General features: G+C 40.0%; 6 protein-coding genes across 6 annotated transcripts in view; 5 read left to right on the top strand and 1 right to left on the bottom strand.

Annotated features, from left to right (window-relative positions):
• Positions 1–29: 29 nt before the first annotated feature.
• Cbr-kvs-3 lies at positions 30–2,069 on the top strand (the record flags this gene model as incomplete). The annotated part of the gene is made up of 6 exons (XM_045237982.1): positions 30–461; positions 507–745; positions 799–959; positions 1,007–1,156; positions 1,652–1,717; positions 1,786–2,069. The coding sequence occupies 6 exons, from the start codon at positions 30–32 to the stop codon at positions 2,067–2,069; spliced, it is 1,332 nt and encodes a 443-aa protein (XP_045096729.1).
• A 675-nt stretch (positions 2,070–2,744) lies between these two features.
• Positions 2,745–5,911, top strand: Cbr-tag-153 (the record flags this gene model as incomplete). Its single annotated transcript, XM_045237983.1, has 10 exons — positions 2,745–2,927; positions 2,976–3,227; positions 3,276–3,539; positions 4,049–4,469; positions 4,517–4,736; positions 4,781–4,856; positions 4,906–5,063; positions 5,106–5,334; positions 5,386–5,576; positions 5,623–5,911. 10 exons carry the CDS (start codon positions 2,745–2,747, stop codon positions 5,909–5,911), a joined length of 2,283 nt encoding a protein of 760 aa, XP_045096730.1.
• A 707-nt stretch (positions 5,912–6,618) lies between these two features.
• On the bottom strand, positions 6,619–12,297 carry Cbr-acl-14 (the record flags this gene model as incomplete). The annotated part of the gene is made up of 7 exons (XM_002637482.1): positions 6,619–6,800; positions 8,283–8,355; positions 8,546–8,688; positions 11,265–11,455; positions 11,502–11,945; positions 12,030–12,194; positions 12,248–12,297. The coding sequence occupies 7 exons, from the start codon at positions 12,295–12,297 to the stop codon at positions 6,619–6,621; spliced, it is 1,248 nt and encodes a 415-aa protein (XP_002637528.1).
• Positions 9,952–11,018, top strand: CBG19252 (the record flags this gene model as incomplete). Its single annotated transcript, XM_002637483.2, has 2 exons — positions 9,952–10,796; positions 10,844–11,018. 2 exons carry the CDS (start codon positions 9,952–9,954, stop codon positions 11,016–11,018), a joined length of 1,020 nt encoding a protein of 339 aa, XP_002637529.2.
• Positions 12,298–13,850: 1,553 nt separating the features above from the next.
• Positions 13,851–15,288, top strand: Cbr-ucp-4 (the record flags this gene model as incomplete). The annotated part of the gene is made up of 6 exons (XM_045237984.1): positions 13,851–13,928; positions 13,976–14,081; positions 14,132–14,283; positions 14,328–14,642; positions 14,918–15,045; positions 15,093–15,288. 6 exons carry the CDS (start codon positions 13,851–13,853, stop codon positions 15,286–15,288), a joined length of 975 nt encoding a protein of 324 aa, XP_045096731.1.
• A 327-nt stretch (positions 15,289–15,615) lies between these two features.
• Positions 15,616–16,224, top strand: part of Cbr-coq-6 — a gene marked incomplete at both ends in the record, with an annotated part of 3,387 nt that continues 2,778 nt past the window's right edge. Inside the window, one exon of the mRNA XM_045237985.1 lies at positions 15,616–15,865. Within this exon, the coding sequence (XP_045096732.1) occupies positions 15,616–15,865 (250 nt within the window). The remainder of the gene's footprint in view (positions 15,866–16,224) is intronic.

Here is a 16,224-nt window from a genome sequence, read left to right on the forward strand (position 1 = left end):
CATTTCTTTAATTATAAAATTTTGCAGTTATGAATGAGGAGGTTCCTCTCATTGAATCCACTGTATCTGAGACAGTTCCAAACGGGAGTGTCTCTAGAATTCCCGATATTGTTTTTGTGAATGTTGGTGGACGGAAAGCAAGGCTTAACTCTGACATCATCACAAGAAGACTGGCCACGTCACGACTTGCAGTATTCTGTGAAAAGTCGCACGTCGAACGGCTGACGGACTGTGACGCCTACTTTGAGTCAACGTCAGAGTACTATTTCGAAAGATCCCCAATCATTTTTGAATATGTCATTGATTTTTATGTCACTGGAAAACTTCATCGGCCAATGGATATTTGTCCAATACGGTTGAGATATGAATTGGACTACTGGAGAATTCCAACTCCGTTTATGTCACCGTGTTGTATTCTGGAGGAGAATAACAATATTGCTGGAAAGTTATCAACTGAGAAGGTATAATTTTTTCTGCTCTTGAACTTTCAATTTTTCAAAATTCAGGCATTTGTTGATTCATCCTTGCCATCTTCATGCTTTGATAAAGTTGTACTTGGTCCACAAAGACTCAAACTCTATCGGCTAATGGAAAATCCTAGATCATCTTCTGGCGCAAAAGTGTTTTCAGTCGGATCAGCAGTTTTTGTACTGCTTTCCCTGCTTGGATTGATTCTGAGCTCAATGCCAGAACTTCAAGACGAGAACAAGGAACCACATTATCTTCTTCATTATTTAGAGCTACTGCAAGTTCCTCAAGGAAAGAGCCTTCAAAAATCTAATAAGATTAAAATTTCAGTTGCATGGTCTACTTCACTTTTGAATATCTCGCACGCCTTCTTGTGAACCCAAAGAAAGCAGAATTCATCAGAAGTCCTCTGAATGTGATTGACTTGCTCACGGTACTTCCTTTCATGATTGAAGCATTCAATGAGTTACAATGGATGAAAGAATTCAGAGGTATGACAATTTTTAGCTTTCTTTTTAGAATTTTCTGTATGTTCCAGGTGCAATGCTCGTGGTCCGTGTGATGAGGTTAGCTAGAGTGGCTCGGATTTTCAAGCTGGCTCGGTACAGTACTGGACTACGTGCATTCGGAGAAACAATGAAGAAGAGTGCTGCGGAACTGAGTATGCTTGGATTGTTTTTGGTTACAGGTAAGGATCTTTTTTCTGTTTTATTATTCTGTTGCAAAACAAAATCGGTTCTGTAGAAGAGAAACGCCGGTGTCCTTGGAGGTCCCACAACGACAACTGCAGTAACAAACTGCAGTATATGTGCATTTTTCGAATTCTATTTCCCGATTTTCATGCGTTTTCACTCGACGGAAAGCAGCGAAAAGCGATAAATTAAACGCGGAAAATGAACATATTTTCAGGTTACTGTAGTTGGCGCTACCTTTGGCTACTGCCAACCGCGTTTCTCTTCCATGGATCCAATTTTTGTACCAAAACAATAACTTTTAAGAATCCCTTTGAAATCATACAGTTTCTCGAATAATTGTCTAGAACGAGAAAAATAAGAAGAACAACGTTCAGTTGATCCCGTTGGGAGCTAATATTTTGTCTGTTTTCGTATTGGAACTTCTACGAAAACACACTGACGAAAATGAATTGTGAACTTGTGAAGAATAGATTTTTGGTGTCTTGCAGGAATAATGCTCTTCTCAACTGCCATATATTTCTTCGAGCGAGATGAACCCAACTCCAAGTTCTACAGTATCCCTGCTGCTTGTTGGTGGTGTAAGTTTTTCATCTAGAAGTTTCTCGAAAAATGTTCAATCAAGGTGTCATCACAATGACAACAGTCGGATATGGAGACTTGGTTCCGATCACTGCTGGAGGAAAAGTGGTGGCAGCTTTGGCTTCTGTTTGCGGAATCATAGTTCTCGCCTTCCCGATCTCTATGATAATCGACAAATTCGCTGAATCAACCGGTGGCTGGAGTGGTGGAGAAGGAGATGAAGAACAAGGACATCAGTTGGCTATGCATCGATCAGTTCACCCTTTGAATGGCGTTACGGCAGCACAACCGGTTAAGAAGAAGAGCAAGCGATATGTCGGATTTTGATTCTTTTCTTTATTTTTCCATTCTTAAGAATTCTTATTTTTTTACCCTCAACCTGTAAATAGCCAAACGGGTTCTTGATCTCTCCCAGTTTTTTTTCTCCCACAGATTTTTTATTTTCTTTCATTTCCGAAACATTTCTATTCTACTATTTAGTAATGTCTCTTTTTCTTTGCACTTGCCCTTAGAAATTTCATTCATAGTTCCTTCTATGCCTGGTTAGGTACTTCTGGGTTCATCTCATTCTCATTTCTTTTTAATGTCTCATTTCTCATCTGAATTTTATCGTTATGAAATTTTCAACAAAATAAAAATCTTGAAATCAATTGAGTCATTGACAGAAATTGTCGTAGTTTTGAACGCCAACTCCGCAATCATCTCTGCGGATTTGACTACCGTAGTCGGTCAATAAAACAAAGTTGTTTTTTAGGACTTCCCGCGCAGCTATTTTTCGGTTTTCTCGCGCTCTTTATCTTCTTGAAAGTCGTTTTCTTGCAAGTACATTTTTCAGATAATAATCTAGAAACTACTAAAAGTCTCCTTATCAAATAAATTCCTTCACATTGTTGTCAAACACATCGCTTGGTGCAGAGGTTGTTTTTTTCAATCATATCACCGAGAAAACTTAGTTTTAGACGTAAATCAAATCATCCACCGGAACGAGCGGGGCACTCGAGAATGGTCCGGCGTGGAAGTAGAACATCAGGGCCCTCGTCAGTAAACAACACTACATCCTCTTCGGGTTCAAGCGAAGCTCATTGGAAGTCGGGACGAGCTCATTCTGTGCACAGCGCCGAAACGAGCTTAGCGAAAAGCGGAAAAAGTGACAGCACCGACAGCAGCCCAGCTTCACTACAGAGCGTAAGCGACGACCGTTACATTAGTTTTTAACCTGACCTAAATTTTCAGTCAAGCCCTTCAGTTCACAAGAAAGGCGGTGCCAAAGTAGCTCGTTCAAGCAGCAATTGGCGTGGCTCACGTGGCGGTGGCACTTCGGGACGGAGCGCCATCATGGACTCCAAGTTCATGATCACAAGCGAGGACTTCCCAGCTCTTCCAGGTGTTCCGGGAATGCGCAACTCTCACGGAGGAACTTCTCATTCTACTCCGTCAAAGTATCAAAAAAGGGAAAGAGAGAAAGACACCGGAAAACATTTTAATGTGCGAGAATAATCTTGAAGAAATTGAGGCAATTTGATTTTGTTTTAGGGTGATTTGGCTGTTGCGGATGATAGTGGAATCTCCTCGAGCCGAGGGGCAACACCAACTGAGGTCGTTGGAAATGGCCGAGTTACTTCGAGAATCAGCAAAGGCGACTTCGACGGCAAGAAGAAATCTTCATGCGGTCCTTTGTCGGTGGATAGTGGCAAGAGAAAGAACGGTTCGCCAGTGAAAGAACGGCCACCACGCGGGAGTCTCAAACACAGTCGTTTCGCTCAAAATCAAGCAGTCGTCGTTTCTTCTCCAAAAAAGGTCCGTTTTGTTTTTGAAAAAGTTGGCACCAGAAATCAATACACCTAGTATTTCTTCTTTTTTTCTCTAGTACTCCTGAGTCTTTGACTTTGAAACTCACTTTTGCAACAAAAACACAGACACACACGTGCGACAGAAAGAGAAAACATAACCTTCGTTTACTTTCGATCACAAGCCTTTTGTCTCCTTCTCGCCTCGTCCTTCATTTTCCAAAAACATAAATACATATATATTGCCGTCTTTTTTGGATCTCAGGATCATATTAGAATAACAGTGAGCTGACAGTCTCTAAAAGTTCTTTCTAACACTGACGGTAAACAAAGTTATCTCTAACGTAAAGGTGAGAAGACCTGTTCATATTGATTGAATTGAAAAGGAGTTATCACTTTCTCTTTCTTCGTCTGTATCCTACTCAAAAAAAAAATGACTGCTTGAATGCGAAAATTCGAACGATGAGAGTTCGTCCGGTGAGTAAGCATAAACTATAAAAATCTGATTAATTCCTTTAGATTCCCATAAAAATTATCTTCTTTCAGAAGACGATCCATGCAAATGCAGCTAACACTGCCCCGTCTTTCATGAAACTTTCGAAAATCGGGCAGAAAGTTCCTGAAAGAAGAGGAGGACCTCGTGTGCACAATCATTCTCCGCAATCGGCAACTTCAGCGGAAAACGACAAGGAGAATAATACACCGAAGAAAGACACTAACCACATTGTGCCGTCGGCTCCAAAAATTGAGCAGAATGTAGATATTCTTTCCGAAATTAGCAGGGAAGAGCTCAAGGAGCTACCCAAAGATGTTGATGTGGTGCCCGACAGACCAATGAAGAAGATGTCAGCTGGAAATCTTGCGAATGTCGCTAACGTTCCACCTTACTGCATCTTCCATCCATCGGATGTGCCAAAAATAATACTTGGTCCAAACGGAGGTAGATTTTTCCCAGTGGAAAATTATTTATGAATATTCATTTTTAAGAAATGACCAACATTCCATCAACTATGCTGACTGATCAGTTTGGAATGGCTGCGATGCTGCCGATTCTCGATATCGTCAAAAACAGATCGGTTCATGCGAATGTTGCATCTCTCACCGAGGAAGAGTTGCGCGAAAAGGTCACCAATGAGAACATCGAAATGACTTCGATCGGATTTGACCTGAATGAATTGGGCGTTCCGATGAAGACTCAAGAACCAAAGTTAGAAAATCTCGTTTTAAAATTCAAAACAATTTCTTTTGCAGTCCCAAGAAAATCTGGGAATCGTTCTCTGGCCCATTCGGAACTCAGCCATTGTTGCCAACTAGTATGGGGTTGACAGTAAGGAAAACGGAGTTGCATGATTGAATCAAACTTTTGAATATTTCAGTACAACCAAGTTCCAAGCGTTTACTACACTGGACGTACGCTGCAGGCGAATTTCGATATGCTGCTCAATATACCGGAGAAGTTCGGGGTTCACGAGCTCTTCTACATATTCTACAACCTTCCCAAAGAAGTCTGGCAGTTGAATGCCGCTCGTGAATTGTTCGTTTCAGTTGATCTCTGAGATCTACTTTCATGTTTCAGACAGTATCGTGGATGGCGCTACAATATAAAAGAGAAACTTTGGGTTCTCAAAAAGCTTGGTGATAGAGAGGAGTGTAAGTTCCATAACTCTATCCTACTTATTTCCCTGTTTATTTCCTATTCAGTCACCCCAACGCCTCCTCAAAGTGCCTTCACTCCATCGAGACCAAATCAGGAAGACGTGATGGTCGGTGTGTTCGAAATTTATGATGCGGAAAAAGCTAGAATTGTGAGCCTATTTTACCAGAAACCCGATTTTACATAACCTGTAGAATTTCAGTGCTCCGCTGAACTGGTCCTTTGTCGTTCGGATTTCGAGGTACCAGCTTGGGAACAGAAGGTTCCGGACAACTATCAACGTATGCTGGCAACCGTATTCTCGAAAGAGGCCTTGTGGGGACCACGAGAGGATCGCAAGAATTTCGGATTCATGCAGGGAATTTCAGGAATATTCCCAAATATGAGGGTCAAGTGAGTGTTTGGCATCATTTTTATGATAATGTTGTTTTTCCCGAAGAGGTGCAGCTAATCTTACCATTTCGAAACCTACACAACCGTCAGAACGCCGTCTTTTGAGTTTTGTTGATTCGCCTGATGTCACTTCGAACTTTGAGAGTCCGTTTGGAAGCGTTCAACAACCTACCACTGAAGATATGCATCGTCAGCAGCAGATGTACGCTTTGTTAGTGCAAAAGATGCAAATGCAAAGTCTTCAAAACCAACAACAACAGCTCCATCAACATCTCAATATGTCGAATCAACCATCTACCTCTTCAATGTCCGCATCTAATTATTTCCCAAATTAAAATGGGAATTCATGTCGAACTACATTGCTGTTTATGGTCCATACCCGTCTTGTGTTCATATATTGCATTTCCATTTCGTTTTTTAGATAAAAAATCACCATGTGATTATTTGCGAATTGTCAATTGCTCCCTTATCCAAATTTATATTATGTTCCAATTGAAAACATTCAAAATTACCATGTTCCTCCTTCCCCCTCTAGAATCTATTAGGTTTCTACCCCAATCTTGCGTATTAGAACATCATTATTTTCTCACAGACACCGGTCTCCTAATTTTCGATATGTGTACTTCGAATTGTTTCATTCGCTCCGCCCATTGTCCCAAATGCACCCGTTTTTTATATCACACTGATGCTTCTCGATTCATATTCTCGGGATTCTCCGCTCTATCATTTTACTATTGATTCGGAGAGTATTCAGGTGTTTCCCAATTTATGAATATGTTCGACGAAATTCTTGATTTTATTATATGAGAGATGTGAGAAGAATAACAACCATAAGTTTACCAGAGGAAGATAACTGACTATAAAAAATGGACAGAATATGCGCTAGCCGTAGAAGAGAAAATAAGGAAAAAGAAACTATCAACTTGTAAAGCAATTGAAAAAGAAAATAAAGTTGAACAGGATAGGATTGAAAACAATAAGAGATCGGAATATATTATTATAAAGAGACAAAAACCTGGGGGAGCATCAGAGAAAAGACAAATTATGAGGAGAACGGGAATAGGAGAAACTTGACAAGTCCAGTAATGAGGTAGGAATAAACATTGTACTGGGCGTAAAACGATCCAAACCAGAAGCCATACATTCCAATGATTTTCGCCCAAGAGAAGGCGATTCGTGTTCCTTTCTCGCCTGGATTGAATTCACCAGTGGCGTAGTAGCGAGCTGAAAGAAGAAGAAGGTGTACGCGATTGATGGAAAGTCATCATTATCATATCTTTTTTTGAAACAAATCTATCACAACTGATAACGATAACCTAACGATCTATAGTTCAAAGTTTTAGACTGTCTTTTTTGGGTCATGGATTTTCTCTAGTTTACATGCACCCTTTCCCGTTTAGAAGGACTCCGACATTTCAGACGAATGGAGAAGGAAACAAAACAACTTTAGGGTTTTTGAATATGCTTTTTCTGATAGAAAACATTCTGAAATTCGGAAAACTCAACAATTTTTGCTTTAGAAGAAATTGAAATTTTCAAATTTCAGAATGCTTTCAATCCAGAAAAAGGTCAATTTTAAAACCCTAAAATTTTTTATAGTCTGAAACCTTTCCATTCGCCTGTTTTATCAAGACGGTAACGACATGTCCCGAAGCTTTTAGAAGGAACCCCCTCCCCCCCCCCCCTCATGTCTTTTGTTCATTCAATCTTCACGTGAATCGAGTGCACTGATCACTGATGACCATCAGAAAATTGCTAACCGAATAATCGTCGTCGACCTTTGTCCGATGTTTTTCGGTATCTGATGTAATCTATCGGGGAATTCCCCCATCGCTTTTGCATCTCCTTCTTCTTCTTCTCCACCCATTATCAGTTGCTCTTTCTCCTTGATTTCACACAAACACATTTCTCCGAAAAAATAGATTTCACAAGAGAGAAATCGAGAGACAGAGAGAAACATAGATAAATAAGTCATAGTAGTAGGTGCGAAGGTCGAATGTCGTCCTTCTCTCTGTCTTCTTATCACTTTTCCTTCACTCTAATCAGTTCCAATCAAAGTTCCCCGATTTTCGAAACTCAAATTGAAGCAAACAACGTACGAAATCCTACTTTCAAGACTATGAACTGATCCACAGTGTTCAAAAACTTATTGTCAGAAATCGCGCCACAGTGATAACTTTTAGGCCAGACGAAATTTAATTTTAGTTTAAAAATGGACCTAGATTTGACCTGTTTATTCTTGATCAACGAGCTTTTTTTGGCTTATTGTACGTTTACGTTTGTACGTTTGATACTTATGTCGAAGCCCAGATCTCACGTTCGCAGGGCACGATTTCTGACCAGGCCTTTTGGAACCCTGTGGCTGATTCCTGATTTTCAAAAAAAAAACACTTTTTTTGGGTTAAGAATCTTGATTTTAAAATTGATTTTCTTTAATCTAAAGTTTTGATCTACCTGATCACTTCTTCGCAGGTAAACATGAAGTAGTTACGAAAACAATACAATTTTCCTAATTTTTTCAAACTATGAAAATTCTTTCATCAGTTTGTTGAATTCTCTTCTCCGACCACCGGTTTCTGATTTCCCAACCCCTTTTCTCGTTATCACTTATCAGATACCGTTCCGCAGAAAAACCGTAGCAAACAACTCGTCGTCGTTTTTCTGCTAATTCGCCAGAAAACGATGATTGAATGTTTTGTTTCTTACCTAGCATTTCGTCCTTCTCCTTATACACTTCATACATCCAATCTCGTAGTTTCTCCTCGTCCTCGAATGGAACCTGTAACGTAATCAATTTCATTAATCTTTGCCTTTTCAGAATCTTCTCGTCAACCCATTCAACCATGTTAGATCGAACAGACAGTGAGGAGAAGGTATGTGATCATTTAAGAAGTTCTATGCTGATTTCAGCAATTTTTTATCATAGAGAAACGATTCCAATAAACAAGGAACTCTTATTCTCTGCTTACCTCTGCCGCGTCGTAGATTTTATAGTTGACTGCGATGTCACACTTCTCGCGAGTTCCCAGTCCGAACGTGGCAAGTGACAGTGGAATTCCGTTGGGATAAGCGATGGTGACGTCGAGAACATACTTGATGGGTGGGCGAGTGTCTGAATAATAGGAAGGTTGATTCTACTGTTTGTAAGGGGTGGTATGATTTTTAAAGTTCAACGGTTAGATGACATTCAGGTGTAAAGTTCAATTTTCGTTATATATAAGACAGCTGATTTTTGTCTAGTTGAGCATATGTTTTAATTATTAAAAACCTAAGTTTGGAGATTTCTGGATTAAAAAAGGGAATTTGTGGAAGAGAAACGTCGTTTGCCGTGGCAGAAGGTCCTACAACGACAACTACAGTAATCTAAAAATATGTTGATTTTCCGGATTTATTACCTCGTTTTAACTGATTTTCTCCGATTTTTCGATAGCGAAAAATCCGACAAAATTCAGTGAAAATCGAGAAAATAAAGTCGGAAAACAAATTAAATTTTAGGTTACGGTAGTTTTCGTTGTGGGACCCTCGGCCACGGCCACCGACGTTTCTCTGCAACAGCTACCTATTTTTTGTACCAAAATAATATTGACCCCGTTTCAACGACACAGCTTCCTAGTTTTCCCACAATCAAAAATCAACTATTCCATCTGTTTTTTCATTTCAACGCAATTCAAACAAAGCAATGCAAATTTCATGTGTTCGCTTCTCTCTGAAACGTCTTTGCTGTTTTTTATTCTTTCTCCTACTTTCCCTGTTTCTTGTTCTTCCTCACTCGAGCGCGCATAGATGAGACACACACATACTCCTCACAAAAGGTTCAGTGTCAGCATTTGGTCTTCAATAGTTTCTCGAACCTTGTTTGTGCCAGTGACTACTACTTCTTCTTCTTATCTTGTTTACTGCAAATTTGAATCCCGCCTTCTTCATATAGAAACGAAAACAATATATAATGGAAGAAGTAATCGTGGCGGAAGACAGATCATTTGTTTGATATTATCAACTTGATAAACACATGTAAATGATTAGGTGATGAGAAGAGAAATCACACCGTATTTCCGTATCCCGAGACGGCGGTGTTCTTTAGTTCTTGTATCACGCAGACTATCTTTTGTATCTTCTATCCATGTTTTTCCTGGCTTTTGTCTGTTTTCGATGTGCCCAATGTTACATCTTAGTGGGCGGTCGTGGGCTAGATCAGAGCCAGATACTTGATAAATCGAGTTCCTCCTCCCTCACTTTCTTTTTCTGTTCTTTCCTTTTGTTTGTCTCGGCAGAGCAACTAGATTCTCTAACTTTTTTCTCTAATTCTCGCCCCGTTCTAACAAAGAAAAATTGATCATTCACCATTTACGATTCATAATATAACTCTCTTTTCCAGATGCCACACTTGTTCGGAGTGGAATGGGCGCCGTTGAACATCCCACTGACTCGACGTCTTCAAACGCTGGGCGCTCTTCACTTCTTCTTCATCACTCTCTTCACACCCGTCCTCGTTCTCACTCTTCCGCTCTACTTGCTCTACACGGTCTTCTGGCCACTGATTGCTGTTTATGCCGTTTGGATGATCTATGATTGGAGTTCTCCACGGAAAGGTGCCTATCGGAGTGAGTGGTTCCAGAGACAACGAATTCATTCCTGGTATGCCAACTACTTCCCCGTTCAAATGCACACGACTTCTGAGATGCCCGAGGAACACAACTATTTGATTGGATACCATCCACATGGAATTATCTCGATGGCTGCTTTCATCAATTTTGCCACTAATGGAACTGGAATTCTCGACACTTTGCCACGTATCCGATTCCATCTGTGCACATTGGTTGGTCAATTCTGGACTCCATGGAGAAGAGAATGGGGATTGCTCCACGGCATGATTGATTGCAGTCGAGAGAGTATCAAACACGTTTTGGAGCATGAAGAGAAGGGAAGAGCTGTTGTGTTGGTAGTTGGTGGAGCTGAGGAAGCACTCGATGCCCATCCGGGATGCCATATTTTGACTTTGAAAAAACGAAAGGGATTTGTTAAGATTGCACTTCAAACTGGCGCTCAACTGGTTCCCTGCTATTCATTCGGTGAAAATGACATCTTCAATCAGGCTGATAATCCAAAGGGCTCCTCGATTCGACAATTCCAGACGGTGATGAAAAAGATTCTGGGATTCTCACCACCGGCGTTTTACGGAAGAGGTGTCTTCAATTACACATTCGGTCTTTTGCCTTTTAGGTGGGAGGGTTAGATTCGTTGAAATCAAAGTAACTTTCATACTTTAGAAAGCCAATCAACACAGTGCTAGGTGCTCCAATTCCAGTTGAGAAGACACTGAATCCAACTCAAGAACAGATCGACACTCTCCATGAGACCTATATGAACAAGTTGCGCGACCTTTTCGAGGAACACAAAACGAAATTCGATGTTTCTCCGACCACACAGCTCGTCATCAATTAATTATATTACCTCACATAATCATTTCCTTCGTTTTTCTTATCTTTCCTTTTTTCATTTCCCTCATGTTACATACCATATTCCTTCTTCCTTAATCAGATTTCAATATTATACGAGTTTCCTCCCCTTTGATGTTTAAATTTTCATATTTTCTCCAGTTTTTTTCCCCTAGATCAGTTAATTTCGCATCGATCTCTTATCATTTTCGAATGAACCGAGTAAATTTTTTGGTAAATTTTTAAAGCCCACCTTTGACATATTTCTTTTCGCGGATAGCTCCGACAGTGTCCTTGAGTAACTTCATTTTACTATTGCTACGCTCTCTTGGCTCGTCTTCATCCACTGTTCTTGGTCCAACCTCTTCGAGAATCGCCTTGACGGCTCCCATTCGAGGAAGAGTGGTGTAGAGGAGATGAGGGAATCCGTTCTTCTTTCCATAGCTGGAAAATCAAGAATTCTCGCTGAATATTCTAAAATTAATCTCACCTCTGACTGCTTTCTACTCGTTTGTAATAGAATCCTCCTTCCGGGAAAAGAATGACCCATCTGCGATCGCGATCCCAGAACACATCGTGCAAATGCTTCTTCAGTCTCACGAGCTCCTTGTCGCGCGTGGCTTTTCCTTGTTGAATGAAATAGTCTCCGTGGTTGTTTCCAATGATTCCGAATGGCGTCCAACGGAACATAACATCCATCAACCAGAGTGTCTTTCTGCTGGCAACTCCTTTGTTCTGAAGAACTGTCATCAGAGTTGGAACATCGGCAGTACTCTGATGATTGCACATCATCAAGACACGTTCATCTCTATAGTATGTCGTCACATCGTCTCCGTACTCATAGACGTCGTAACCGGCAGTGTATCCCCAGTAGGCGATGAACGATTGTAGCCATCTGTAGAGCTTTCCTTCAACGAACCAGTACAATCGAGGCCTGGAATGCATGGAAAAATGAGTCACCAAATTTTACTGATTAGAATTACAAGATGACAATATTGAAAAAAAAACAAAAACTCACCATACTGTCCTTGCCCACATTACTGGCAGCATAAATCCAAAGTATGTCGCGAAGAATACGGTAACCAAGGACAGACACATCAACGTTCTGAACGGAGCTTTCACGACCCACCATAATCGACTGGCGAAACTTCCTTGTTCAATGACAAGGCGACTTCCAGGAGGTCTGAAACTAACTCAAGACGTTTTTTTTCCCGGAACAACTAACGAATAACTTACCGCTGGCCATTGGCCAAATCGAGCAATTTCTGAGTTTGCTCGTCGCACATCGGTTCTTCTTGTAGTTGTATTTATTGTTGATTGAGTTGTTTGAACTTAAAAAAAAAGTTGACGAATTTTTGAGTGGTAGTTGAGAGAGAGTGGCGCCACAGACAGACGTAGAATGAGAAAGAAAGTCAGGTGAGGATGTGGTGAGGAAAAGCTCTCAAAGAGCAAGAAATTTGATATGTATTAGTGGGAATTTCTCCAAATCGTAAAGGACGAGAATACACTAGACTAGATACGAAATTTCGGTAAGTTTTAGAAAAGCAGAGACAGTTTTCTTTGTTGTTATAGAAAGTGAATCATTTCGAAGGGGAGAATTGTATAGTTGTGAGAAAAGGGCCAAAAGTAAAAATAGCGATAGTTTCAATGCTTGCTGATTTCAATTTGACACAAAAGTTTCATCATACAGAAACAGTGAAACGTTTCATAGTAAGAACTTTCATGTTTGCTTTTGAGGGACATGTAACTAACTATTGGAGGACAAACACGAAAATTATTCAATTACCCAACAAGGCGAAGAAAAAGGGAAAAAAACGGCGAGAAAGAAAGACGAAGACGTTTAAAAAAAGAAAAATGTGAGACAACAATGGGTAGATTTTTAGAAAGTACAATTGGAGTGTTATCAATCGGAGACACAAGAATCATGTGGGGCGGAAAACAGCTGATTGCTGATTTTTAATTGAGGAAAGTTTTTCCTCATGAGTTGTGAAATCACAAAGGACTGTGAGAGAAGGTAAGTAGATTCTGGAATTTTTCGAGTGATTAGGTTTCGAAATCTATTAATCAGTTCAGGTGAATTTTCGGATGCTAACGCGCCCGTAAATCAAAATCCACGTCAATCGTTCCGACAAGTCAAAGGAGGTCGGTTGGACGGAGAGAGAGAGTTGAAATGAAATGAAAAACGAAGAGAGTGCAGACAGGAAGCCGCTCGTTTTTTTTCTCATCGCGCATCCACACTCACTCGCTACACTTGCAGTCTATGGAATTGGAAATGGACTGCGCAAAAAACTATACAACTCAATGAGAATTACAAACTAAAAAACACAGCAGACTCACACACAAGAAACGACCAAAAAGCAGTGGGAGGAAGGGATATATCAATTAAACTGGCCAGTTGCCGACACTCTTGGCATAGACGTCACAAGTTGTCCTATAGATTTTCAATCAGCACTTTTTTATCTTTCACAGTTTCCATTTTCAAGTTCCTGTCTTTAACCCAAATTTCCCTGAATAATTGAAAAAAAAATTGCATTCAAATTGGTGCAAAAATTCCAGTGTGGATTTACGCTAAACAAAGCTCGATGCGGGATAGCGGAGTGTTGTTGTTTTATTCTTTTTTTTTTGACATTTTTCGTACCGGAAATGATGAAACTTTCGGTTTCTGTGAACTGATTCTAAAATTTTTTCATCTAAATTAATCATAACAATATCTCTCAGTCAATCGATTTTTTACTAGCCTGTACAATAATGACTCTTGATAGCAATTCGATATAAACTTCAATCAAAGTTGCCTTGTCGTGTTTTAATTTTCTGCAAAAACTAGTTTATTTTGTTCCAGATGCCGTCCGCAGTCACGAGCACTTCAAACTCATCCGATGTCGGTCATAGTCAAACATTTAAACGAATAGCAACAAAAGTAAGACTCAAAAAAGTATTTATTAACAAAAATGAATTTGTTTACAGTATTTTTTATCATGTACAGCTGCGTTAGTAGCCGAAACAGTCACATATCCTTTGGATATAACAAAAACACGACTGCAAATAGCCAAAAATAAGTTCACCAGAGGAGGTTAGTCCTCGAGAAATCGAGAGCGTTTGGAAGAGAATTGAAATATACAGGAATGGTCCAAGTGACATATGACATCATTCGAAGAGAAGGAGCAATGGCATTATGGACAGGAGTAGCGCCAGCTATCACGAGACATTACATTTATACAGGAATCCGAATGGGTGCATATGAGCAAATTCGTCTATTAACCTTTGATAAGGATGTAGGTTCAAATAAATGTTTTTAATCTGGAGATGTTTTTTGTAGAAAGAAAAGACGTTCCCACTTTGGAAATCTATGTTGTGCGGAGCTTTTTCCGGACTCATCGCCCAGTTTGCTGCTAGCCCGACGGATTTGGTGAAAGTTCAAATGCAGATGGAAGGGTTGAGAAGATTACAAAATCAGCCGTTGCGTTACACTGGAGCAATCGACTGTTTTCGATCCTTATACAGAACTCAAGGATTCTTTGGTTTGTGGATCGGATGGATGCCTAATTGTCAGAGAGCTGCTCTGTTGAATATGGCTGATATTGCAACTTATGATAGAGTGAAACATGGGCTTATTGATCATTTTCAATTCAAGGTGAGTATTATGTCGGTTAAAAAATTGAAGCTGTGGGAGTGAAACGCCAGTGGCTGGTACAGAAGACCCCACAACGATAACTATTGTAAGCTATGCCCTGAAACGAGCAGTAAATCCTACTGATATATACAGTGTAGGAAAATATGCAGATTCATATAAAGACAAAGAAAACATTTGTTTAAAAATTTGCAAAATTTCGAAAAATCGCTTCTCGTCCATTTCTGGAAACTTCTGGAATGTTCTGTAATCTAAAAATAATGCTGAGAATCGTTCAGGATAATTGGCTGACACATGCTCTTGCCAGTTCTTGTGCCGGATTGTCCGCTGCCATCGTTTCTCTCCCTTCAGATGTCGTCAAGACTCGCATGATGGATCAGATTAGACACGAATTGGATGCGAAAATGTAAGCTTCAAAAGTTCATATCAAATTCTCATCATACAAATGTTCAGGATGCACAAAAAGAACACCCACGTCGATCTCTACAACGGTGTCATCGACTGCTACATCAAAATCATTCGAAATGAAGGATTCTTCTCTCTGTACAAAGGATTTCTTCCCTCGTACATCCGAATGGCTCCATGGTCTCTCACCTTCTGGGTTTCCTACGAAGAAATCAGAAAATGGACCGGCGCCTCCAGCTTTTAGATCACCTTTTTCTTGTTTTAGTCTAGCTTTTTAGTGTAAACCTACGGGTCCTCGTCTGACGTTTTTACATGACGATTAGGTCTTTTCTTGCAATTTCTCCCTCTTCCCCATGTCCTTTTTTCGTTTTCTGTGCCATTTTTCTCCCGTTTTCTGCTCAATATTCATTTTCGGTGTAATTTTCTATGCATTTTCTCAGTTTGTGTACTACAATAGATTTTTAAATAGAATAGCTTATATCTAGTTTCATATTCGACATATTATCAAGGTGTAGACCGTCAAGATATTTGAAATAATATTGACTTTCTATTCATTGCCTCCTTGCTTCAGATGAAGTTACCCGGTGGAACTATTATTTGTGCAAAGAATGCGTCGTCGTACTATGATGCAGTTATCGTTGGAGGTGGAATGGTTGGAAATGCGATGGCGTGCTCACTAGGAGCCAACAAGTCATTCCAATCGAAACGTGTCTTGCTCCTCGATGCCGGACGTTCGCCATCTCTTTCGTCCTTTGAGTCAGGAGCTCCATTTAACAATCGGGTCGTTGCCACTAGTCCAACATCCATTGACATTTTCAAAAGTATGTAATGCCGCGATTTGTGGGAAGTTCCAAACTTATAGTTAGGGTTGCCGAATCTTTTAGCCTACTTCTTTAAACCATAAGCCCGGGATTTCAGGTCAAAAATTCAGAGTCAGTAATATTACGTGCCCCATCAAACTCATTGATGAAGATTTTCAGAATAAAAATGTTCTCACCTTTTTGACGGTTCCAAAATCAGTGAAGGATTCACTAGTCGCTCCGATGAATATTTTTTGAGCAGCAGGAATCCAGATATTGAATATTCCATAGCCTATTTCGTTTCTTTCTCCGTCAAGAATTGTAGGGATTTGTTCCAGCAATTCTGGAAAATCTTATCATATCATAATAAATGTATGATG

Source organism: Caenorhabditis briggsae (assembly GCF_000004555.2).
Source record: "Caenorhabditis briggsae complete genome, chrV, whole genome shotgun sequence".
Lineage (NCBI taxonomy): Eukaryota > Metazoa > Nematoda > Chromadorea > Rhabditida > Rhabditidae > Caenorhabditis > Caenorhabditis briggsae.